Source organism: Echinops telfairi, unplaced genomic scaffold (genome assembly GCF_000313985.2).
Source record: "Echinops telfairi isolate 266 unplaced genomic scaffold, ASM31398v2 ScPeMD7_7468;HRSCAF=8506_0, whole genome shotgun sequence".
NCBI classification, from domain to species: Eukaryota; Metazoa; Chordata; class Mammalia; order Afrosoricida; family Tenrecidae; genus Echinops; species Echinops telfairi.
Window position 1 is genome coordinate 65,472,366 of NW_022111369.1, and position 25,348 is coordinate 65,497,713.

General features: G+C 46.8%; 1 protein-coding gene across 3 annotated transcripts in view; it reads right to left on the reverse strand.

Annotated features, from left to right (window-relative positions):
• Nucleotides 1-25,348, reverse strand: part of LNX1 (ligand of numb-protein X 1) — a 149,800-nt gene that overhangs the window by 104,914 nt on the left and 19,538 nt on the right. For 2 of the 3 annotated variants that reach the window (XM_045284361.1, XM_004706285.2), the window contains exon 3: nt 20,514-20,981. In XM_045284361.1, coding sequence (XP_045140296.1) covers nt 20,514-20,905 — 392 coding nt within the window. In that variant the 5' untranslated portion in view covers nt 20,906-20,981. Of the gene's footprint in view, nt 1-7,942; nt 8,189-20,513; nt 20,982-25,348 lie in introns of those variants that run through there. The other variant, XM_004706286.2, reaches the window with a different exon arrangement.

The window sequence follows — 25,348 nt, forward strand, 5'->3', positions numbered from 1 at the left end:
CTCTTGGGGGAAGAGGTTGCCCCATTCCATTCTTTTGAACGTTCCCACTACAAAGTGTTTGGGAGACACAGTCAACAATGATAATGGGTTCAATTTGTTAAATTATTAAATTTGTGGAGATTTGTTAATGCTCTGGGTTTTCCTTCTTTATACAGTCTTCACCTGAATAGCTCTTTCTTTTTTAGTTACTAGTCCAGTCTTTGGGAATTTTCCAAAGATATACAGTATTCCTCAAAGATTACCCCGAGGACTCCTTTGAATCAGTGTAAGATAAAGGAGAGGGAAGAAGAGAAGGGCGAAGAGGGGAAAGAGATGTACGTGCCATGGCAAACGGTTGCAAGGCTAGATTTGATCGAGCTCATGCTTCAAACCAATTGTAGGGAGAAACATTATGGGCCAAGAGGGGAAACTTGAACCGACTGCTATTTGATAGTAAGGATTGATGGTTCATTGCTTTTGATAGGATATTGGTGGTGTGGGCCTTTTTTCTTAAAGAGTCCTCATCCTTTAGAGAGAAATATGTAAATGTTTTCAAGTGGAATGATTATGTCTGAGATTTGACTCAAAATCATTAAAAAAAACCCTGCCAAACCAAATCCATTGTCGATTCTGACTCGTATTGACCTAACCAATTCAAGGAGATATAAGTGAAACAACCTTCGTCATTGTAGAAGACAGGTATTGGAAGCTCATTATACTATTCTCTCTATTTTCTATGATCTGAAGTTTCCATTCTAACAAGTTTTTAATAACAATGATAATAATAAAAAGATGTGGAACAAACCGATGGAATGAATCTTGGATGTCTTGTAAAATAATTTCCACTTTGTCTCTCTTCCACCTGACACACAACCAGTTACATGACACAGTGCAAGGCAGTTGTAGCTGGTCAAGCACAGGTGTGGCCTCCTGAGACTCCCGAGTTTTACATGTTAGGCCTGGAAGTGAACAGTTTGGGACGCTGTACTGCTGCAAAAGAGAACTTGCCGATTTTCAAAGAGAAAACAATAAGACCAAGGAAACAGGCTTGCAAGGCTCTTTGGGCATCAAAGAATCATTACAGAGCACCATTTTGATGAGTTAAGTGTAAATGAAGCAGGAACATGTGGCTTCAATTTCCCTTGAAATCCACAAGTTAGAAAATTTGAAGACACATGTCTGGCTGAACATGTGTGGAACTGAAGTGCTTCGAAAGACATTGAGAGAGTCATTGAACCCAAAAGGGCTCCAGTTTTGCTCCCTGGAACTAGAGCTTGTTCTCTATTGGAATCTTATTTCCCCCTCCCACTCCATCTCTTCTGTTACACGACCTTGTCCTTCCTTCCAGGGCCTCATCCAAACTTGACTTCAAATTCTTAAAACAAAGGAAAAGAAAAAAAAAAAACACACCCAGGGATCAGTCACTTTTTTTTCCCTTCCAATTTTGATGAAAAGAAACCAATTCTTTGAGACTCAATTTGGAAAACGCTAACTGGCAAATCCATACATTTCACCCTGTTGGTTTAAACTTTGAAAGCGCTGGGAGTAGTTATGGAGTGAAGAAGAAACAGATGTTGAAGTAAGCCCACTGTATTCCTTTTAAATTTCTTGTGCCCCACCAATCCCTTTGTATTTCTCTCATACTCACTACTCCCCCACCCTCTTAGATGCAGGAAAGCGTCCAATATTCTGGAGTCCTGGGTGGTGCAAACGTCAACACAATGGCTGCTCATCAAAATGTTGGTGGTTTGAGTCCTATGAGAGGCATCTCAGAAGGAAGCTTTTGCAAAACCCCTCCCAAAACCAGTCCCACAAAGCCCTAGGGAACATAGGCCTTCTCTGATACACATGAGGCTACCAGAAGTCAGGATCGAATCCATGGCAACTGGCTGGTCAGTTAGTTGGTAGACAGCTTTGTGTGGAGCTCCATAAAATATCAGAAAAGATGCTTCCCAGGTTTCAAGTCTATAGGGAAAATAAAGGAACCACTAGGGTTAGTGTTGCTACACAGCCTTGATGTTGTTCTAAGTTGCCATAAAAGTGACCCTGATTTAAGGCAGCCTTCTGTGTAACAAAACAAAGCATGTCCCAGACCAGCTTGACGACCATTGGCATGCTCGAGTCTGTTGTTTGGGCTACTGTGTCAAGCCGTCTCTTCAAGGCTTGCCCTCATGTCTCTTCACCCTCTGCCTCAACAAATCAACATGGTATGCTTCTCGAGGGATTGATCTCACCATGCGATTACACTCGAATGTAGGAAAATAAAAAAATCCTTACAACTGGTCTAACAAACCACATCAAGGTAAATGGAGATGAAATTGAAGCAGTCGACAACATTACTCAACTTGCACCAACCACCACCATCCCTGGAAGCAGCAGTCGGGAAATCGAATGACATACAGCATTGAGCAAATCTGCCACAAAACACCTCGTGAAAAAAGGCACTTTGATGACTGATCCCAACCAGACCATTTTCAACTATCTCCTATGCCTGCAGAAGTTGGATAAGGAAGTAGGAAGACTCAAAGAGAGTTGATGCTTTTGAACTCTGGGCTTGGCAAAGAATCCTAACTATACCGGGGACTGACAAAAGATCCTCACCAGTCTCAGAAGAAATACAACCAGACATCCCTCAGAACCAAAGATGATGACACTTTGACCCGCTCACTTTGGAGAAGTCGTTGAGAAAAGCCAATCTGACTAAGTGAAAGGGTTACTGAGCTACCAGGATGAAGACTTAATGCACATGACATAAAACCGAGACTGGCGACAATCTTCTTGCTTGTCAGTGCTGAGTTCCCAGCTGAAATGAAGGCTCTTCTTGGCCTGTGAACTCAAAGGTGAGCGCTGCATGAAGACCATGCAATTTATATTTATCAGAGATGTGTTTCTACAGGTTGGTTTGAGAAAGCGCTGTGGGTATCTGACCGAAGGGGCCTACACTACTGCCGAGGAAGGACACACACAGGGCAGCGTCACAACTCCTGCTGCTTTTGGCAATTTCTCCAGGGGACCATATCCTTCTATAACCCTAAATGATTCAAGTTGTGAAGTTGGAATCACTTATCTTAATTTCCCAACTACAAAACTCCGGGGGGAATAGCCTTCCCCATGCAGAACTACTATGTCTATGGGAGCCAGGGAATGCAATATGTATTTTCTCTCCAGATTCTGGCATGAATACTGCTCCTAAGGATTCCACTTACAAACCAGAAATATTTGTCGGAGTGTAAGTTAGAAATAGAGAGCCAGTGTTCCCTGACTTCCTGAGAAGTCTTGCAGCCACACTAGTAGCACTAATGTTGAGGATTGGTCAGGCTCTAGGGACCAGGCCCCACTGTCTCATTGGTCACTGTGTCCCTAAAATGGACAGTCCTTTACTTTGAAAGCCAGAACCTCAACTTATCTAGAACACTCTCATAGTGAACATCGTGGGCATGTACAGGCCACCCCATCCACCAAAATAGGAGGCAAAAATGAAAAATATTTCCACGTGGGTAAAAGGAAGGTAACATACAATAAGAAGGAGGTCAGTAAAAAAAATGATGGAGGCAGGGGAAGACAGTGGGTAAGTGCAAGGGTTAAAGGTAACACCAGTCTCTCAGAATCCTGTAATAATAGTGATTTTTAAGTAGATGCATGGATAGATACATAAGGTGGGCAGATAAAAAACGCAGAATGAGAGTATACTCCTGAATATATATATGTTTAACAGGATATTTATACATGTGTGTTTACCTATGCAGCAAATATTTCCATTATTGTGGTGGAGCATGCTAGGGATACAGTTATGAAAACATCTTAGTTATACCCATACACCTTGAGGGAATGAGTTGCTGGTCCTGGGAGCTCAGGACCTTCATCTCAGGGGACACCAAAGTCAGCTGGCATAAGCACAAAGACAATATTCTACATCATTCTTTGGTGAGTCTCCAGTGGACTAATGGGCCACATGAACATCAGTCTCTACAACCCTGAGACCAGAAGAACTAGCTGGTGCCCAGCTACTCCTACCAACTGCTCTGAAACGGACCACATTAGATAGTTCTGGACTGAGTGGTGAAAAAAAAATATGGGACATAAGTCAAAGTCTTAACAATGATGATGCTTATTCATTAGCTAGATGCTGGTAGATACCTCGGAGACTATGTCCCTTAGTAATCCTTCAGGTCTGGATCGGAACTCACTCCTGTGGTTCAATGTTCAACAAACAACAGGCAGTCATAAGGAAAACAATAACATTAGGGAGTTATGCATCACTTATACCAACCAACCACTGGAGATCTAAAGGGTAGCCTTTACTCCATCGACAAAGTTCAGGAGAGTTGGGAAAGAAGGGGGACTGGAAATGGGTAACACAGGAAGTAGAGTAAGTGATGTTACATCATGGGAATGGAACAAAATGTGTATATACTGTTGAGTGGAAAACGGACTTGCTTTGTAAATATTCACTCAATTCACAATAAAAAGTTGAAAGGAAAAGAAAAATATCTCCAAGGGTGATAAACCCAACCTATTGGTAACAAGTCAATTCCAACTCATAACGACCCTCTATCGGGTTTCTGCGATTGCCTATCTTTATAGAAGCAGATAGCTGTATCTTTCTCTCATGGAGCAACGGGTAAGTTTGAACTGCCAACCTAATGGTTACCAGCCCAACACATACCCTACAGCGCCACCAGGGCTCTAGTTGGAATGAAGTGCATTACCACAAACTCTCTAAGATATTCCTGGGAAATTTAGCTGAACTCTCTTAAGCAACAGAACAAAAGCCACAGAATTCCTTGGGTGGTGGGAGTGGTTAAGGTACTCAGCTGAAAGGTTGGAGGATGGAGTCCACCCAAAGGTGCCTTGCAACAAAGGCCTGGCATTCTATTTTTGCAAAATCAGCCAGTAAAAACCACATGGAGTGAAGGGCCTCATGATGAACTCATCCTAGACTACCTGGGTGGACGCTAAACCCAAAGATAAAAGAAGACAAGAGGAGAGGACACAGAGGAGACAGCCGTGTGAAAACAGAGTCATGCAGCTACAAGTCAGTGAACACCGGGAGGCACCAGAAGCTGGAAGACACAAGGAAGCCTCATTTCCTAGACCATTAAGAGGGATGTGGCCCTGTCAACACCTTGATGTCAGACTTCTGGCCCCCACAATTGCATGAGGATACAGTATTTCTATTGTTTAAGCCTCCAGATTATAGTAATGCATTGCAACAGCCCTGTTATTCTTAGATGCCATCCGATTGGTTCCGACTGGCTCGTAGGGGCCCCACGTACAGCAGAACAAAGCACCATCCTATCCTGTGCCTTCCTCACAAATGCTGCATGTTCGGATGCATCACAGCAGCTGTTATGTCAACCCAGGTCTAGGAAACTAAAATAGCAACTAAATAAGGGAGCAGCTGAGTGAGGGAGACCAGGGTATTGGATTTCAGATGTGCCAACTCCAGTGCCCATCGAGACAAAGGAAGGAGCCTTTCTTCATTTCTATTAGTCCACTGTCACATTTTTTCTTATTCTAGAAAAGCTTCCAAGAGATCAGTTCCTCCGTGATGCTCACTCTTCAAATTCCAGTCTGATGTTTTCTCTCTGCACTTTCTTAGCTAACCAGGGTCGGATCATCCTGAAATGTAGTCATCAAAACAAGTGACCTAACTCCAAGCAATTAGTTCATGCCTCCTTGCCTCTCCTCTCTTTATGAAGCACATATTGAGCATCTATCTATTTCTGGCCAATGCATCTCAGGCACAGGTATGACCTATTTGCCAGTGGGGGGGTTGCATGTTGCTACGATACTGGGCAGGGTTCAGCAGATTCCCCAGACTGATAGACTGGGAAGAAAGGCCTGACATTCTGTCTCTGAAAATCAGCCAATGAAAACTCTAAGGACCACAAGGGCATCATTTGTGGGGGTTACAAGGATGGCATCGGGTGGAGGATCGTTTTGTTCTCTGGTGTATGGGGTCACCATGACTGTAGAGTCCATTCAAAGGTAGCAAACGAACACAGCAACTGTGCTTTAGGTCCTAGGCAAATTGGTTAGTCTAGCTTGGGAGTTGGCAAACTGTGGCTCCCAAGCGCTTATGACAGGCATGGGTGGCTCTGAAGTAAACTTGAAACATTTTAAGCATAGTATTCAGATTATGGTGGCTTCATTTGCTTGTAAAAATATATTTATGGCTCTCGAGTACTTTTAAAAATTGTGTGTGAGGGATAGGATCGGCTCCTCCATCTCAAAATGTTGCCAGCCCCTGGTCTAGCTAATTACAAAAGGGACATTGGTTATCAGTACCGATCAATCCTTTGGGTAAGTCAGAATGCATTGTTACTGGTACACCACAGTGTTCATTCCAAACAAAACGCGCTACGCCTGTCTCTGTGATCAGTGGCTGCCTGCAGACAGGGTCTCTCCGTCAGACACTGGGTCTTCCAGAAACAAAGGCCCGATCAAGCATTGGGTCCTGGGAAGCTCTGCTTGGCCAATCAACTCGCCGTAGAGCGGTCAGCTGAGGTTAGGTCAACTGTTTGGGGGGATTCCAAAAGGGTAATCTTATTAAACTTTCTTGAAGGAAATGGGAGGATCACAGGCTTCTTAGGAAGAACTTTTCAGAAGACAGAAAAGCGTATTGGTGAGAAAACAGCCCAGCCACTGTGTGCAGGAACTCTGTTCACATCACTGCCCTGCACCCGCTCACTCATCCAGGGTTGCAAGGGCTTTCCTAGGAGAATTTTGTTGGAAAACCTTCCTTGACCCTCCTACAGCCCTGATATTGCCCCTTCCGTTTCCCTTTTGTTTCTAAAACTCAACATTCCAAAGGAATGGGATTTGAGGATCCTGGAGGATGCCAACACTGCTGTTTTATGTCCTGTAAGTCAAAGAACAGAGCATTCTTCAGGGAATGGCTCAAGACGAAACAGCACCTTCAGAAGTGTCTAGACCTCTTTTGAAACCACGGCTTCACAATTTGAAAATTTTGCTTCGTGAAGGTTTTGGAGGTGGTAGCAATACTTTCTGACTCACCCTCCGGTGACCAACCCAGTCTTCCTAATCCCAGCCACAGGAACTCTGCTAAGATGCTCTGTCATCATTTCGCCGCGGGCTCTACTTTACCCAGAAAGCAACCTTGGCTATTTTGGCATCTCTGGTTAGTAAGGAGAAAAAGACATTTTGTAAATGCCCCAAACACGCACACATGCAGCCACTTTCAATGTGCTTGCTTGAAGCTGTTCACGTTCCCCCTGGCAACCTTCTTTCAAATGCTTCCCCAGGAAATGAGCCAGAAAAGCATCATGGTGAAGGCCAGGGGCATGAGTCGTTTCCTTTCGTAAAATGCACACAGGTCAGGTCGGAAAAAGTCCTGATGTTTTAGAATTATTTAGTGACATGCCATGAGGACTCTTAGTCACTTTGGCAAAATAACAACATGTATGAAGCCCGTGCGATCACATGTGAATCATGAAATCTAGGTGGTGGGAGTATGAGTGCTCTCTACTTTCCAATAGGTTTAAAAATACCAAAAATATGAAAATGAAGATTTTCTAGCCTGGCTCTGGATACTGTAAATGTCTCCAGATGGACCGTCTCAGTAAAGGGATACCGTCTGCTTACAATTAGAGATGCTCTCTTCTAGAAGCTCTCCTCTTTGGTTCTATATACGGCAGAGAGGACACCCTGATCGAGGAGCAACAGAACACCCCTCTCCCTGTGTTTTCAAAACAAAAACAAAAAAGGCAGTGTTGGCATCGAAGCCGGAACGATGCACTGTTCTGATGATGGCTTTCGTTCATCACAGTGAAACATGCTGCTCTCCCGGCTGGCAGGGCGTTTCATTCAAGCCCGGCTCGTCTGTGCCTGGCATTTACCCCTCCAGACAGACACACCAGCCGGGGCAATGGCACAGGGCCCACCCCCAGAATCCCCGACACACAGACACAGGCAGGCACAGTTCAGAGAGAGGACTCACAGTTCTGAGTACAGGAAGTGCAGGTTGCCCACATTGTCAATGTAATTAGCAGGGCTGAGCCAAGGTAAGACCAGTAACAAAAGCGCCTTCATTTTCCGTGCAGGGGTGTCGCTTTCCTTCTGGTCCCCTCCTTTCTGTCAGCTGCAGGGGCCCCGGGCAGCCCAACCCCTTTACACAAACCTTGCCATATCCCAGTAAGCAGGAGATGATAAGGAATCTGACAGAAAGAGCTTAGATGAAGCCACGCCTCTGCATCATGGCCCCGGGCGAGGCTTGCCCCCTCTGCCTCTGAGATGGGGAGCTGGGAGAACGGAGACCCAGCATGGTTGGCGAGAGGCTGAGGCTGAGAGCAAGCAGACTGGTGCTTGGGGCAGGGCCCTGCCTCTCCCTGCTGTGTGCAGACTGGTTCTTGGGAAGCAGCTGGTACATTTACATCACTGGCCGGGAACAGATGGGCTGGGAGCTCGGCTGAGCTGGAAGAGGGCACGAGCATGGCACATTCAGAGCCCACCGCGTGAATAAGCACGTCACCAAACGCTGCCCTGTAAAGACATTCATTATCATCTTTGAAACAGTTCTTGGAGAGGTGGGCTCAAAGCGAGTCTTCAGATAGCATCCAACAGAGGGCTTAATTTAAACACAAGCCCCCTCCACCTCTCAGGAGCGCTGCATGCAGGCTGAGAATATGCGCTTGAGACCCCTCTCCCCAATTTTACCCACTCTACTAACACATGTCACAGGAGGGTAGCTTTCTTGTTAACTAAAAATGTACCAGGGAGTTTCCCCTACCCACGGAAACCCTTTGGGACTCAGCTCTACTCAGACAAATGAGAGGCGCTGTAGGAGGGAAATGGCACAGGGGCAGGTCTGACCGCCTCCAGCTCCACACGGGAGAAGGAGAATCAACTTCCCATCCATTTCCTGGGAAGCAGGGGTCCGGCATGCCCCCCCCCCTCCAGCCATCAACTTCTTTACCCTGTTCTGACACCAACTCTTCCTCCCCCAGCACTTTGCTGGGTTTGACCGTCCATTGCAATGACCGTACAGAACTTGCCGATAATACTCACAATTATGGGAATTGATAGGCAAGCTAGCTGTTTAGAAAATGGTAAGGATACAGTTCTTTGGTTGGCAGCCCCTCTTCTCAGTCATGCTCTCTCTGGTCCTTGGCCTCTGCCATACTCCAGGAAGCCTGCCCCATACTCTGCCTCACGGTCTTGGTGCTACTCCTCTGGGCTGCTGCCTCTACCACTTCACCCAGGGATCTTGTGCATGCTCTGCTGGTGGCTCTTCTTTCCGGAAGTTCATGAGATTCCTCTTTCTGCTCCTGAGATGGCTCACTTTTATATCCAGTGGAATGGCAAAACTGACCAATCCCTGAGCCAGTGTTTCATACACCCTATTTGCATGGTCGCACTCAATCATTTGGTGGGAGTTACAGAGACTATGGCTAGAAGAAGCACACCCAGTAATTTCACTTCTCCAAACTAAGAGTTGGGGCTGCCTCTGCAGCAGCTAACAATGACGTTGTAAGAATTGGCTGGGTCATTCTCTCTGAGAGTAACAAAGAGCCTAAGTAGACCAGTTCATTCCAAACAATGTACAGATTCCCGGTCTGTGAGAAAGGAGGCACTCCTTCCTCCTTCTCCCGGTAACACTGAGCATTTCAGTTAAGGTCCCCAGTGTCAGTTCCCTGCTTATCTTTAAAATGGACCTACTAATGCTGACTGCACTAAAGTCTCTTCCTGCTTTAAAATCTGTGATTCTAGATGGTCCAACTTGCACTACCATTAGGATTCCCTGTGCACGCTAAGCTCTGGTGTTGTTAGATGACATCCAGTCTGCTCTAACTCATTGTAACTCTATGGGTAACAGGATGAAACACCATCTGGTCCACCATCCAGCCATCCAGCCATTCACACAATTCTCGAGAACATTGTTGCAGCCATGGTGTCAGTCCCTCTCTCATTGAGGACCCTCTACTTAACCAAGCACGGTGTTCTCGTCCAGGACTGGCCTCTCCTAATGTGTCCAAAGTGCACGGGACAGTCTCACTGTCCTCACTTCTAAAGAGCATTCTGGTTGCATTTCCTCCAAGACAGATTTGTTTGTGCTTCTGGAAGTCTATGGTATTTTCAATATTCTTTGCAAACGCCCTAATTCTAAGGCCTCAATTCTTTTTCTGTCTTTCTTATTTGCCCCTCAGAACTGCTCAAGAACAGTGAAGTCTATTTTGCCAACTCAGGGCCTAATCTTAGTAGAACTGGCTGTTATATTGACAACCAAGCCATTTGTAACAAACTAGGCTTCATAGGAACAAGACCCCAGACAAGTCTATAGAGTGAGACCAACCCCAGTAAACCATGTACACATATTAAGGAATTTGGCATCAAATACTCTGTATTGACTTGAGGCAAGACTTGAAAATATTTGAATACAGTAGCCCCATAGAGCATGCGGATTTAACTTCTGGAGTTTAGATCTGAGACAAACAGCCCTGATGCTATATGATATATAAGATGTTATCATTTTGTTGAAGCCCAGACTTGAATTCCAAATCTTCAAGGCTGGTATTCAGCAGGAGTGAGTCAGAGCTGGTGAAGAGCAGGGACAAGGAAGTTGGGTTTTGTATTTATATGCTGGAGTCAGACCTGAGTTTGAACCCCAGCTCTGCCACATACTAGCTGTGTGACAATGGCTGTTGCTTTACCTCTCAGAACCTCCATTTCCTCCTCTGTAAAAGATGGACAATAATAATTGTGTCTACCTCAGAGCATTTTTATGAGGGTAGAATGAGATTATGCATATAAAGTATAAAGGACTTTGTGAGTGGTGGGGGTGGGGGGGTAGGAATGGTGGTGGTGGTGGTGGTACTTGCAATGGGTTGACTCCAATTCAGAGCATCCCTATGCTTAACAGAACCCCCGTTAGCTAGTCACGTATCACCTTCACAACCCCTGGCCTTGTTGCAGCCACTGTGTATACCCTGCTGCGTTTCAATCTGTTTGTTGTTAAAGTGCTTACAGGTCTGTTCTGACTCAGAGAGAACTGAACAAAACACTGTTGGGTCCTGCACCATCCTCCCAATTTTTTTTTGTAATGTTGAGCCCAACCCAGGGTGCTCATTTTCCAGCACTATCTCAGACAAGGCTCTTGTGACCACTGAGGTTTTCATTGGCTCATTTTCAGAAGAAAATCGCCAGGTCTTTCTTCCTATTCAGAGTTTACATGCTCTGGTAAAATCTGTCCCTCATGGGTGACCCTGCTGGCAATTGAAATACCAGTGGCAAAGCTCCAAGCAACACACAAGCCAGCAAAGTCTGACAAACCGATAGAGGGTTGGTTTAAATATATGTCAGCCATTGCCATTTGCAAATCCACTGCCCATGGCTGACTCATAGCCCTCCTCTAGGACAGAATGAGCTGCTCCCATAGGGTCTGTGAGGCCGTAACCTTTATGGGAGCTGACACGGCTGCATCTTTCTCCTATGGAGCCACTGGTGGGTTCAAACTGCAGCCCTCCCTGTTTGTAGCCAAGAACTCTACCACTGTGCTGCCCACTGGGGCTCCTTGCTGTTGCTAGGAATAGCTGGCAACGAGACTAGCTGGCAGCTCAGCATCTGTGTCCCAGAGACCTTGTTACTCTTTTCTTATCCCTTCTTCTTTCTTTCACTACTAGGGAAATTACACGGTAGAGTCTTCCCCTGAATCTGCATTTTTCACAAAGTAATGGGGCATGCTCCTTTGGAATCTTCAGAACCCGCTATAAAGATCATATTTGATAAGAAACATGGTATCGAATGAAAGGAGTGGGCTTCATCCGGTGACTGGATCATGTTCCTGATCAGCTTGCTTCTGTCAGGTGGGCTCTCCTCAGGACAGCTGTCCTTTCACCTCTTTGCTTTTCAAGACGATGAAACCAGTGGGTAGTATGAACACAACATAAAGACCAAAGGACAGGTGTCTATTATTAATTTACCTCCCTGTTGCCCCCACCGTTGGCCCTGCTGGTTGCCTATTCTAGGTAGACCCTCCCCCACCCCCGTCTTCCTTTGAACAGAGCCTAGGTTTTGTTCATGGCAGTAGCACGCTTAGCTTCACGTACAGGCAGTGAGGACCACGCTATGTAATTCTGGACATTGAGGTAGAAGCAGAACCTAGTGAATGATAAAGTCCTAAAAGCACTTTAAAGGGAAGCCATCTCAGTTTCCACGCTATATTTTCCCTAACCTGTCTACTTCTTCCTGCCTAAAACAGGGCCGTGGGACTGGAGGTTGAGACCACAAGGCGACAAGCTTGAGGCGACAAGCTTGAGAATGAAAGCTGAGCTAAAAGGCAAAATGAGGCCGAAATGCTCCTGGGGACGTCATACTCATCCTGAGCTTCCTACAACCGGACCCTTCACTACACATGAAAAAGAAAACTCTGGATAGACAAGCTACTATACCTTGACTTTTCTATCACCTGCCATCAAACTTCATCCTAATGGATCCAGTCTCCTGAGGACGAAATCTCCCTCCAGTGGCCACGGATTGCTCCATCGTCCTTGCCCTCCACAGTCCCTTACACCAAGTCCTCTTTCCTTCCCCAGCATCTCAGACATCACCCGTTACTTCTTATTTTTCTCAAAATCTCGTTTACCTTCACTCTTCAGGGACAGGAGTTCCATTGGCCTTGTTTTCATGATCTCTTTGTCACAGTGCTGCCAGTACAGCACGTGCCCAATAAATGTTTGTTGACTGAATGAAGAAAGCTCAACCCAGTTACAGAGGCAGTTGGGGGGGGGGGGGGGGGGGGCAGATTTTCTGGGTCAGAGGCAAGCTAGCAAAATAAAACAATGGCAAACTTCCAACTTTGCAAGAATCAGAGTCGGGGGCTGGACATTTGTATTGATAAATAATACAGACCCAAGAAGAAAAGAAATAGTTATAACAAGGTTTGTGGGACCAGGCAAGTGGGAAAAGTTTTCTTTTACGAATGGCATGGAGCAAACCTGAGCAAGACTCAGTGGTTCGCTCAGAAGCATGGTCTCCTATGTTCCCTGAGCAGCATCCATACGACTGTCAGGGCTGCGACTGTCAGGCCAGCTGCTGTTGATTCCAATGCACAGCAACCCCCGGCTTGTCAGAGCAGACCTGTGCTTTACAGTGTTTTCAAGAGTTCGTTTTGGGGGAAGTAGATGAATCCACCCTCCTTTCAAAGCACCTGTGGGTGGACTCAAGGCATCAACCTTTTGGTTAGCAGCTGAGTGAGTTCACCATTTGTACCACCCAGAGATGCCAATTAAGACAGTGAAAATTGCATTCACGGCTAGAAGGTTTATATAAAGGATGTGTGTGGAAGTATGACTTTTGGTCAGATGTTTCACTAGATTTAGGCAGAAATCATCACCAAGACTTGTAACCTACCTGCCTTTTCATAGGCTCCCACCCCCCTCCATCTTTTCTCCCCGTGCACTGTAGACAGCCAAGCTGGCCTAATTGAACTCAGCACCTGACAGAAGTCAGCTGCCTGATAGAAATGAAGGTCAACAGAGGTCCTAGGGTAAGTCTCTGGAGCAGAAACTCCCAGGGCCTTGGGGCCAAAGTTAATTAAGGAAATAACCCCATGGAGATTTCAGCCAGGTGTGTCTTGGGCCAATTATATCACATTTTCATTTGGGGGCAGTTTTCAAAACATTGAACAATGATCTCTTTATTCATTCCAATAAACATTTCAGGAGGGTCAGTTTTATTAGCTCCCCACTATTATAAAATGAGAGTGAAATGGAAGGGCAATGAGGCATGCACTTTTTTACTACTTCTTCCGAGACCACTTCTTCAGAAGCAGGAATCGTGGTATGGGTAGCTTTCTCTCCATGCAGGGCTAGGCCTACTGTGGGTCCCTGATAAAGAGGAGCATTATGAGCAGGTGGTAGTGTCCCACAGTGAAAACATGGACTTGGGGTCAGTTGAGAACTTTACCGCCCTACTGCCTCTCAGTGACTGGGCAGATGTTCTGGGTCAGAATGACAGTTCAGGTCTCTCAGTCTGCTTAGTTTGTATTCTTTAAAAAGCCATGAGTCTGCGACCTTAATTCTTAACATATGAATATAAGTACATAGATCTATTCCCCTCTCGTTACATATAAATATATTTACATATGCACATGCCTGTATTTAGACCTCTAAGAATTAAGGTTGCAGATGGACATTGGGTCTCCACTCAAGAATTCCCTCAACACAAGAACACTTTGTTCTAATAATCCAGCGTTCTGTGATGCTGACCTTCCCAAATGGATCACTGAAGACAAGATGGGTGCATAAGCAAATGTGGTGAATAAAGCTGATGGTGCCAGGCTATCAAAATCTATAGTGTCTGGGGTCTTAAAGGTTTGAAGATAAACAAGCTGCCATCTAGCTGAGAAGCAACAAAACCCACATGGAAGCAGCACACCAGCCTGTGTGATCAGGTATCGATGGGATCGGTACCAGGCATCCAAGACCCAGAACAAAATCATACCCAATGTGAAGAGGTGGTGGTGGTGTTTGGAATGGAGACCCAAAGCCCATCTGTAGACATTTAGACATCCCCTCACAGAAGGGTCACAAGGAAGAGATGAGCCAGTCAGGGTGCAGTATAGCGCTGATGAAACACATAACTTTCCTCTAGTTCTTTAATGCTTCCTTCCCCTCCACTATCATGACCTCCTTTCTATCTTACAAATTGGATTAGACCAGAATATGCACACTGCTACAGATAAGACCCTGAAACACAGGGAATCCAGGATAGATAAAGCCCTCAGGGCCAACAAAGAGAATAGAGATACCAGGAGGATAAAGGGAAGATGGGGGAAGAAAGTGGATCAATCACAAAGATCAATATATAACCCCCCAGGGGGACAAACAACAGAAAAATGGGTGAAGGGCGACAGAGGACAATGTAAGCTGTGAAAATAATAATCCATAACTTATAAAGGGTTCATGAGGGAGGGTGGATGGGGGAGGGAAGGGGAAAATGAGGAGCTGTATCAAGGGCTCAAGTAGAAAGTGCTTTGAAATGATGATGGCAGCATATTACAAATGTGCTCCACACGATGGATGAATGTATGGATTGTGATAAGAGATGCAAGAGCCCCCAGTAAAAGTATTTAAATTTTTAAAAAAGCCACGAGTCAAAGGAATATTGAAAAGCAACAACAGCAAAATGCCTCGCAGTTTTAAATACAGAAGTCAAGATGTAAAATGCATAAGCAAAAGCTTACTTCCAGTACATGTGAAAGACAATGCTCCCATAAGCACTTCACAGCCCCTCCAGAGGCCTTAACCCCATAATCTCCCAAGTGTCTCCTCTGAGGGAATGAAGTAGCAGTCTACTGGCTCAGGCACAGGCCCAAGAGGGCTCGGGCAGGTTCTGTCTCAACTCTAACTTCTTAACCCCTGCCGATGAAAGTGCCAAGGGGTGGGAGTATATATTAAGCACCTGATGACTAATATGTACCATCTACTTTTGGAGATGCTGGTTTTAACCTACTTAGGAAGCTGAGGTGTGGAGAGCTTCAGGAGCAGGTGTGGCGGCCCAGCGCCTCCCTAGGTGGGAGCTTTCCTCTGCACAGACCAGCTGACTGGTGCCTGTGAAGGACTCCGATGGGCCACAGCTCAGAAAAGTGATGTAATTTCCCTTAGTCCTGGGTTCTTTCCTCCACACTGTTGTTTTCTAAAAGTGCATATCATTATCAGGAGGAGTGTTAATGAAGCCTGCACCCTGGGCTTCCTTGAGGTGTGTGGGTCACACACGCTGTGTGGGCGGGTGAATGAAATTTAGCTCCAGCAACTGAGTATGTATGAGGTCTCTCTCCCGGACTCCCTGTCGATGGCCAAGGGCCTCTTCCCAGCCCTGCCCTTTCCCCACTTCGGTGCCAGCTGTGTCCTCAGAACCGGGTGCCCATTAGCTCTGTGGCTATTGATATGCTTGGCTCCAAATCCGTTTCTGAATGGATTTGAACCCCAGCTTATGAACCTCAGCTGCTTCACGTTCACTTGCTCTCCAGAAAGGACCTCCACTCCTTTTCCTCCCTCTTGCGCCGCCCCAATCAAAACTGTGATGGGCAAAACAATAACCCCCCCTCACCTCCCCACCCCAAATGTCCACACCAACTCCTGGGACCTGTGAATGTGCTACATGGCAAAGGGGACTGCGCCCACCCTACAGGCAGAGCAGAACTGCCTGACTGTAACTCTTTATAGGACTACTCAATGCATAGCCCACTACACCACCTATGGAGGAGGCAGAGCAATTCGGAAATGCTATGTGGCTGGCTTGGAAGATGCTGGAAGCGAAGCCTGCAGGAAGCAGTGCAGGCAGCCTCCACAGGCAAGGGGAGACTTTTTCTCCTAGTGCCTTCGGAAGAAACGCAGTCCTGATCCGAGTCACAGAAGACCCATTCAGACTTCTGAGTACCCTAACTGTCAGATAAGACATTTGTGTTGTTCATCTGGAGGCAAGAAGGATGATAATGTTGGAAAGACATATAGGCTCAATCAGTCCGATAGACAGGTGAACCCTGCAGACATCAGCCACCAGAATTTGGAGACCAGAAGAACTAGATGGTGCCCAGCTACCCCCTACTAACCGCTCTATAAAGGATCACATTAGAAGGTCCCGGATAGAGTGGGAGTCAAATATGGAACAAAACCCCAAATCATAAAAGAGACCAGGCTTATGGGTTGAAGAGAGACTGGTTGGAACCCCCACTACTAGCACCACCAGTCATCCCTCAGGTCTGGAATTGAACTCAATCAACCAGATGTGACCAAAAGGCCATCATTTGTCCATAGGCAGGGTACACAGGGTTAGGGGAGAAGGGAGGATGGAAAGAGGAAGTCCAAGAAGGCAGAGGGGCAAGTGATGATACAGTGAGGGATTGCACCGGATGGGCTGAAACAAAACACGTACGAACTATCAAGTGCAAAACCGATGAGCTGCTCTGTGAACCTTTACCCAACTCACAATGAAAAGTTATTGAAAGACAGGAACATTGCGTTGCTTTAAATCACGGCATTTGTGATCGCTTGTTATAGAGCAGCTGTAGGATGTGACGACAGTCCCCAACAAATGTCTACTGTGTTCCTTCCTAGAGACTATGCCCACCTCGGGGTGGACATGATGCAGGTAAGGAGGAGAGTTGTGGGATAGCACAGGTGTTATTTGTGAAGGATCCGACAGCGGAGGGTAACACCTGAGATGCCCAGGAAAGTGATGTGTGCGGAGGGAGCTATTCCAGGGTCTGATTTCCTCCTGTTCCTCACCTCCTCCCCCACCTCCCATCGGGTGTGGCCTGATTTTGGCACTAACCCTGCACCAGCACCTGCCAGCACCTTCCGGCCTTTGACTCCTGGCTTGCTCCCTCTGGACAAAGCCCATCAAACTGGGTGAACCTTGCATCCAGGGTCGCACAGAGACTCCCTCAGCCTCCTGCTCCCTGGGAGGTAGAGAAGTAGGGAGTCTTAGTTTATGAGCTGCTGGCCCCGTGGCCCCAGCCCATGGTGACACCAAGCACAACAGCATGAAATGCTGCCTGGTCTGGTGCCATCGCGACAATCAGTTGTGGATAGATCTCCCGAGTTCTCACTGGCTGACTCTCGGAAGTAGATCACCAGGCCCTCCTTCCTAGCCTGCCTTCGTCTCTGGAAGTTCTGCTGAAACTTGTTGAGAACCACAGCAACACGTGAGCCTCCACGGACCACAGTGGTTTCACGCAGGAGGCTCCTTGGCTGGGAATTGAATCCGCATCTCCCCAAGGGAAGGTGAGAATTCTACCACTGAACCACCCGTGCCCCTTCATCCTACTTAAAGCCAAGTGAGATACATTTGGTTCTGCATCTTGGGGAGGAAAAAAAGGGTTCAACATAATTAGTCTGGAAAACTGTGCTAAGCATTACAACTCAGGCCATGGCTTTGGATGACCAGCTCCACGTTACAGAATCCCCAAAGAAAAAGACTCAGATTCAGGACCCAAGGTAGATGACCTTCAACAACAACAACCACCACAACAAAAACCCGTACCTGCCTCCTGCCCTTGTCAGGACAGGAACCAGGATAAATATCAGCTTCCACATTTCCTCTTACAAAATCATTGTAAAAATGCCAACCACCGGCATTATCATCCCCCCTTCAGGAAGCACTGTGAATGTCTTATGAGTGCACATCATAGGGAATCACACACAGTGCCACTCCTGAGTCTCTCCATACCGAGACTTCCCAGGAACAGCACAGTGCCAGTGGACAAAATAAGACGCAGTCCGGTGGAGCAGGTGATGTGGACCATCAGAAGAGACCATACCGCCATAGCTCTGCCAGCCTGCACACCTTGGCTGGACCGAATGAGTCATTTGGGGGACAAACACCTGCTCCTCTTAAAACTTCCTAAAATGCACCTCAGATCCTCAGCCCCTGGTGGCACAGTTGTCAGTTACTGTCCAGTGGGGACCTCCACGTTGGTTCTGACTCTGGTGATTTTTTGTACAATAGGATGAAATGTTGCCAATGTCTGTGCCATCCTTGCCGTGGTGGCTATATATGAGTCCATTATTTTGCCTGTTGTGCCAGCCCATCTCACCAGGGAGCTTTCCCTCATGTTGGCTGCGCCTTGACTTTACCAAGCATGGTGGCCTTATTGAATCCCCCATATACCTTCTTAACTCCTATAGAGAGTTGATTCTAATAATCAGTGGTCAATAAGCAGAATTTTTTTTCCTAATGAAACAAATAAGCAATGTTCACCTTTATGGGAATCATGAGCCTCGGAGAAAGCTGTTCATCTGGGATTTCCCACACTGTTTTCCATCTTTCAAAACCCACACAATTCAATGAGTATGAGTGCATTTGGAATGGAATCCAGACTTTCTGAAGCCACTCGGCTGGATGGCCCCCGCTCCCCTCAAAAATTACATCGTGATTGAAGTAATTGATATCATGAAACTATTCGCAAAAAATGTTGCGTTGGAAGATTTTGTGTGAATATATATGTTCACACACACACACACACACACACACACAAATAGAAGAGCTGCTGGTGCCACTTATGTATAACCACACATCTTCCAGGATTTGGCTCCTTCTTTGGAGGCTTGGGATCATGTTTCATCAGACACCCAAGTCAATTGGTCTAATAATTTTATTTCCTAGTGCATCTCAGAGTAAGCTTGCAAGTGGACATCTAAAGTACAATAATTGGTCTCTAATTATCTAGAGCAACAAAGGAAGAAGGAAAATAAGGAATTGGAGGAGGAAATAGAATGTATGTCTAATTGACTCCAAGAACTACTGCTTCCTCCGTCACAAGACTAGAAAAACCAGCTCTTGGAAATCCTTACTGTTGTTTTGATCAAAGGTTCTGTAAAGAATCCTGATCAAAAGTGGAGGATAAAGATCGGAATTTCAAATTCTCAACGGAATCCAGACTTTCTGGAGCCACCAATGCTGGATGTAACCCCCCTCCCCTTCAAAAAAAAATCCTGCACCCCTAAAATAATCTTTAAACCTTAAATCAGAATTATCCCCTGAAGTCTTTTTGAAACCAAACAAGTGTAACTTAATCAGTAAATAAAGAGTATCTGCCTTGAACAATGTGCTCATTTAAACACTGAACTTCATGGGATCAAAAATGACACAGCAAAACAGGGAGGGTAAAGGGAGAATGGGTAGGAAAGAGGGAACCGATTACATGGAACTGTGTGTGACCTCCTCCCTGGGGGACAGACAACTGAAAAGTGGGTGAAGGGAGACGTCGGACAGGGCAAGATATGACAAAATACCCATTTATAAACTATCAAGGGCTCATGAGGGAGGGGGGAGCGGGGAGGGAGGGGAAAAATGAGGACCTAATGTCAGGGGTTTAAGTGGAGAGAAAATGGTTTCAAAATGATGTACAAATGCGCTTTACACAATTGATGTGTGTATGGATTGCGATAACAGTTGTATGAGCCCCTAATAAAATGTTAAAAAAATAAATGTCAAACGCAAAAAAAAAAAAAAATGACACAGCATCTCAAAAGATTAGGTGAGACGCATAGGAGGGAGGGATACTTCAGAACAGGACAAGTGAGAATGGTTGCACATTGTAAAGAACGTAATCAATGTCCCCGAACTCTGTTTGTAGAGAGTTGACTTGGCATAAGCTCTGCTACGTATCGTATATACTTGAGTATAAGCCGACCCGAATATCAGCTGGGGCATCCAATTTTACCACAAAAGCTGCATAAAAAATGTACTGAAAAACTCAGCTTATACACAAGTATATATGGCATTTTCCACCAAGTAAAGTAAAACACACACACACACACACACACACATACACTTATAACACCATCTGTTGTCATCTGCTGCCTCTTCACACTGAATCAGCCCCACTAAGACGTAAAATGTTTCTTAGTTGGAATTGATTTCCTTCATTGGTGACAAGGTAAAAGAATAACAGAAATCTCATGGTGCATCTGGGGCATCTGAAGCCAGACACACCCCTGGGAGCCCAGGGGTGCTCTCAGCTGCCCCCATGAGGGGGTTTCGCAGGGGAGCCGGGAAGCAGGGCTTACCTTGTTTGAAAGTGATGCTCCAGGTCACAGCGCGGCAGCACCTCGGAGCAGTGCTCTGTGAAAGGGCAGGTCACCAACAACTTGTTGAGGAGTTTGTGGACCAGGATGCTGGACTTCTTGCAGTGCTGCAGAACCAAAGGCTTGCGATCCACGGGGCAGAAGTCCTTCTCCACCAGGAAGTTGGTGAGGCAGAAAGTACAGTAGGTATGTCCGCAGGGAGTGTCCAGGGGGTCTAGCAAGGCTTGCAGGCAGATGTGGCAGATGAGATCGTCGTCGACATCTTGGGTGTAGGTGTAGAAGTGGTTTTCTTCGGGGGAGTGGTACTGACCACACACCACACACAGGGGCTCCGAGCTGGAGTCTGGGTCATCGGCAGGGTCTGGCTGGTTCATGATTGACTTGGAGACAACTCAGCAAAGCAGTATTTCCTGGGGCACAAATCAATGTCTCCTAGGAGCCAGCCGGGACCTAAAAGAGAAGAGTGGGCTGGATCATTCCTGAGCTCACAACAAACTTACGGTGGGCATGGGGCGGGGCTGCCTAGTGACCAGAGGACTGCCCTGGGATGCAGAACGCGGGGTTAGTGCCTGCTCTGGAGAGAGTCATGGGACTGGGCCAATGGCCTCCTCCTGGTGCCTCCGTTTTACCATCTGTTCCAGTAGGAGTAATGTACCTGTAACGCCCTTGGGCTGGTGTCATCCCTTGGGTACTTCCTATGAGATGCCTACGGTGACTCAAGAGAAGTGCATTCCAAGAAATGCCAGGTCTCGTGGATGACGCCAAATAGACAAGTGATTTATGAAACTGTCAAGTCAGGGCAAGAAGAAAAACATTTAACCCTCTGACGGCTTTCGTGCATCTTTCTTCCTCCCCTGTCTCCAAAATTCAGAAAAGTAGGCTATTACGGAGCCTTTGTAAAAAAAAACCAAAAAAAAAACCACAATCACCTGAGAAATGCCAGCTGTGGAGTACCTTGTTTATAGGAAGGGAAATCACGGCTTCCGGCCATCGTCAGTTGGGTCGGTTGGTTAGGGGCTAATGAGGCTCAGGAACTAGACTGCCTGGGTTCAAATTCCTCCACCAGTGACGGAAGCCCTGCTCCTTCCTCCGTGACATAAGGATGGTAACAACCAGCCCCGGTTGTGAAGGTTAAATAGGACACACTACCTGAGGCTCTGAGATTGGGGCCTGGTGGGTAGTAAGGGCTCAATTAAGATTAGTTACTGTTCTCACATCGATTTGTCCCTAAATTAATTTTGCCTCAAAACTAGCCCTATTGGTCAAGGAATGGAAACCTTGAGTTCCTGGAAAGAGGCTTTTTAAAAAAAAATTTAAACCATTTTATTGGCGCTCTTATAGATACTATAACAATCCACAAATCAATTATATCAAGCAAACTTGTACATATGTTGCCATCGTCATTTTCAAAACATTATCTTTGTACTGAGCCCTTATTATCAGCTTCTCTTTTCCCCTCCCTTCCCCACTCTCTCCCCTTATGAACCCTTGATAAATTATATATTCTTCTTCTTATTTCACATCTTACACCGTCTACTATATCCCTTCACCCACGTTTCTGTTGCTCGTCCTCCTGGGGGCAGGGGTGTTATATATTCATCTTACTATCAGTTCCCCCTTTCTCTTGCCCCGCCCCCCCGGCCCCCCAGGAGGAGGCTTTTTGACTTTGTTCTAGTAGTAGTACTCTTTTACTTCAATTACAGAATTCTTTCAACTCAGTAGGCTGCCATCTCAATCTGTATTTTCCTGTGGTAACCAGTTCCAAATGACATTGAATTGACTCCCGGACGCCTGATGACCCTAGGTGTATCAGGGTAGACCTGTGTCCCATGAAAGAGGATTGCCAGGGTGCATTGGGCCCAGGATGGTGAGGCTTTCTTCCACCGTGCTTCTGGGGGTGCTTAGACCTCCGGCCCTTTGATTAGCAGCTGAGCACGTGCACCGTTTGTGCGACCACTGCAGTTTCCCAACATGCCCGATACACAAGGAAGACGCCTCTTGACTGCGGTCAATGGTCATTTCTCAAGAGCACCCACTCCGCGCTATGCGTGAGCTTGGTAAGGAGTCCCTCCAGGGATGGTTTGTTTTTTTTAATTCCCAAAGAATAATTTTCAAAGTGTTTTACAAAAAAAAAATAATAATTTTCAAAGGACACTAAAGTCATACCTTGGCCATATTGCCAGTACATTTCCAGATCACCACAAACAAACGGACAAGTAATGCGGTCAAACGAGTCGCATACACATTTGCGGCTTCCCAGGGTAGACTGAAGTGACGTCGACACGGTCCTGCTGGCTATGCAGTGTGCCACAGCACTAGGAGAGAGCCGGGCATCTTGTAAGAGTTATCAAAGTGTGACCCATGAGAAGTGAGCACACGGTAGAGCAAGCGGCACCCACAGAGCTGCTGGATGCAGGGCTGTCACCAACTTTCCATCTGAAACCATGGCAACGGTCTGTGCGGCGGCGCACAAGAAACTGAGGCCTGTCTGCCCAGCCCCAGGTAGAAGTCCGTGCCAGGAGATTCTGCATCCGCTTTCCTGATTACATTAAGAACCCTGCCGTCCCCACCCCCATCTCTAGTCTTCTTCTTTCTCGGAAGTAAACAGAAAGCGATTTCTACAAGAACTGAAACACAACATGAACAACCTAACAGGAAATCAGCCCTGTTTGGAAAGAGCCCGGCAGTCATAAATTGCATTACATCCCCCCCCCCCTTTTTCCAAATAAAGTTCAAGGTTGTTTGTACAAACATAGTCTTATCTTGGAAAGAAAATACACTGAGTTCAGCGTCTCACTGAGTCAGCTTTGTGTTTATATTTCGGGGCCGCGTTAATAGGCCTGCAAGAACACTCTGGTCAAGGGGTTCAAGTGAAATAGATGCCCCAGAGGTGAAAACATTTAACCATCACCGAATTTCACCCAGGACCGGAAGGCATCCCCGAAGGCGAAAGTGGAGGGAGCAAGATGGGGTGAAGCTGTTTCCGGTCAAGTTTCAGGGAAACTTACACAGCTGGTATTTGTCCACAAGAGTGGTAGAAGGTTCTGGAAGCACACAGGAAGTGCTTTCAGTGGCACCAGAAACAGCTGAAAAATAAACAGGGAAACAGAAACGGCCGCCACCCACAAGATCGCTGATGTGAAAGAACAGTTGACGTGGACATGCTGCGGTTGAGCTTTGGAAGGTTCTCCTGAAAAGTCCCCTCTGACGTGCCCACACGTTTTGGGCTTGTCTGTTTGGGGGTCACTGTGTCCCAGGGAAGCACCGACACTGGAAAGCGGGTGGTAGCTCCAGTTGTGACACTTGGTGGAAAATACATCCACTTTGGGGGCCCTTCCCCAATCAGTGAAGTGGTGGAACTGGACCAAATATGAGTGTTCAGGTCCAACCGATGTCAGCTCTCCCAGAGCCTTCCAGGGGCGATGAGGCCACGCCAAGAGAAGGGCAGAGCTAAGCCCCATGCTACCTAGGCCCAGCTCGGCGCTTACTCCTCTGACACACCAGTCTCGTCAGAAGAGTCTTGTCAAAGGGCCCTCACGGAGCAACGTTGGTTGTGTGCCCTCGGCTGCTAACGGCAAGGTTAGCGGAGGGACCCACTCAGAGGCTATGAGGGAGAAAGCCCAGGGGATCTGTTCCTGTAAACAGTGTGTTGTCAATTCTGACTCACAGGAACCCTGCGTGCAAGAGTAGTGTGGAGCCATCCGGCTTCCTAGGCTGAACCTTCACAGGGGCAGATTGCCAGCTCGGGGCCTCCCAGTAGGTTCCGGGGGAGTTCGAACCGGCCTTTCATGCAGCAGCCAAGTGCTTAAGCATTGCCCCAGGACACCCCTGTAAAGATGCTATACCATATACCCTAAAAAACCTTGTAGGGCACTTCTACTCTGTCACCTGGGGTCACTGTGAGTCAGAATAGACTTTAAGGCATCAAAGAAACATAATTGCAAACCTCCAGACTGGCTACTATTAAGTGCCTTCCAGTCAAAGAGTTCTGTGTTATTAAAATTGCCTTTTAAAAAAAATGGCGGTTCAATGTTTGGAGCACTCCCTTGTCCATCGCTTCCTGTTTTCGAACATTGACAGTGTGCCTGCCCAGGCCACAGGGCTTTATATGTTGTGGCTGTGACAAGCCACCGGGTCAGTTCTGACCCCCAGGGACCTTAGGAGGCACACAACAGTATGAAACACTGCTCAGCCCTGCGCCATCCTCATGACCCCTAAGCATAGCTTGCAGACATTGTCAGGTACTGAGGGCTTCCTGAATGTTCTGCTATTTCATTCGCCCCAAGTCCTAGAGCAGGGGCCCTCAAAGATTTTAAACAGGGGGCCAGTTCACTGTCCCTCAGACCCGTTGGAGGGCCGAACTATCGTTTTAAAAAAAAAACTATGAACAAATTCCTATGCACACTGCACATATCTTATTTTGAAGTAAAAAAACAAACTGGGCAAAAACACCCAGCGGGCCGGATAAATGTCCTCGGCGGGCCTCATGTGGCCCGCGGGTCCGTAGTTTGAGGATGCCGGTCCTGGAGGGAGGACTGCATATCCTCCCACTGAACAGAGGAAGCAAATGGACTCGAGAGTGTTTAGTAACTGGGCACCCCACCACCAGGTGCTGGAAAGTGATTTCAATGCATAGTGACCCCGTGCGTCAGAGTAGGTCCGTGTTATTCACATGGTTTTCTTTGTATTTAGGTCGTCGTCGTTGTTAGGTGCTTTTGACGGTGCTGATCCAGAGTGACCCTATGGACTCTACAGAAGGCAGCCCTGCCCAGCCCTGCCCCACCCTCACCAGGGAGTTAGGCTGGAGCCCGTTGCTG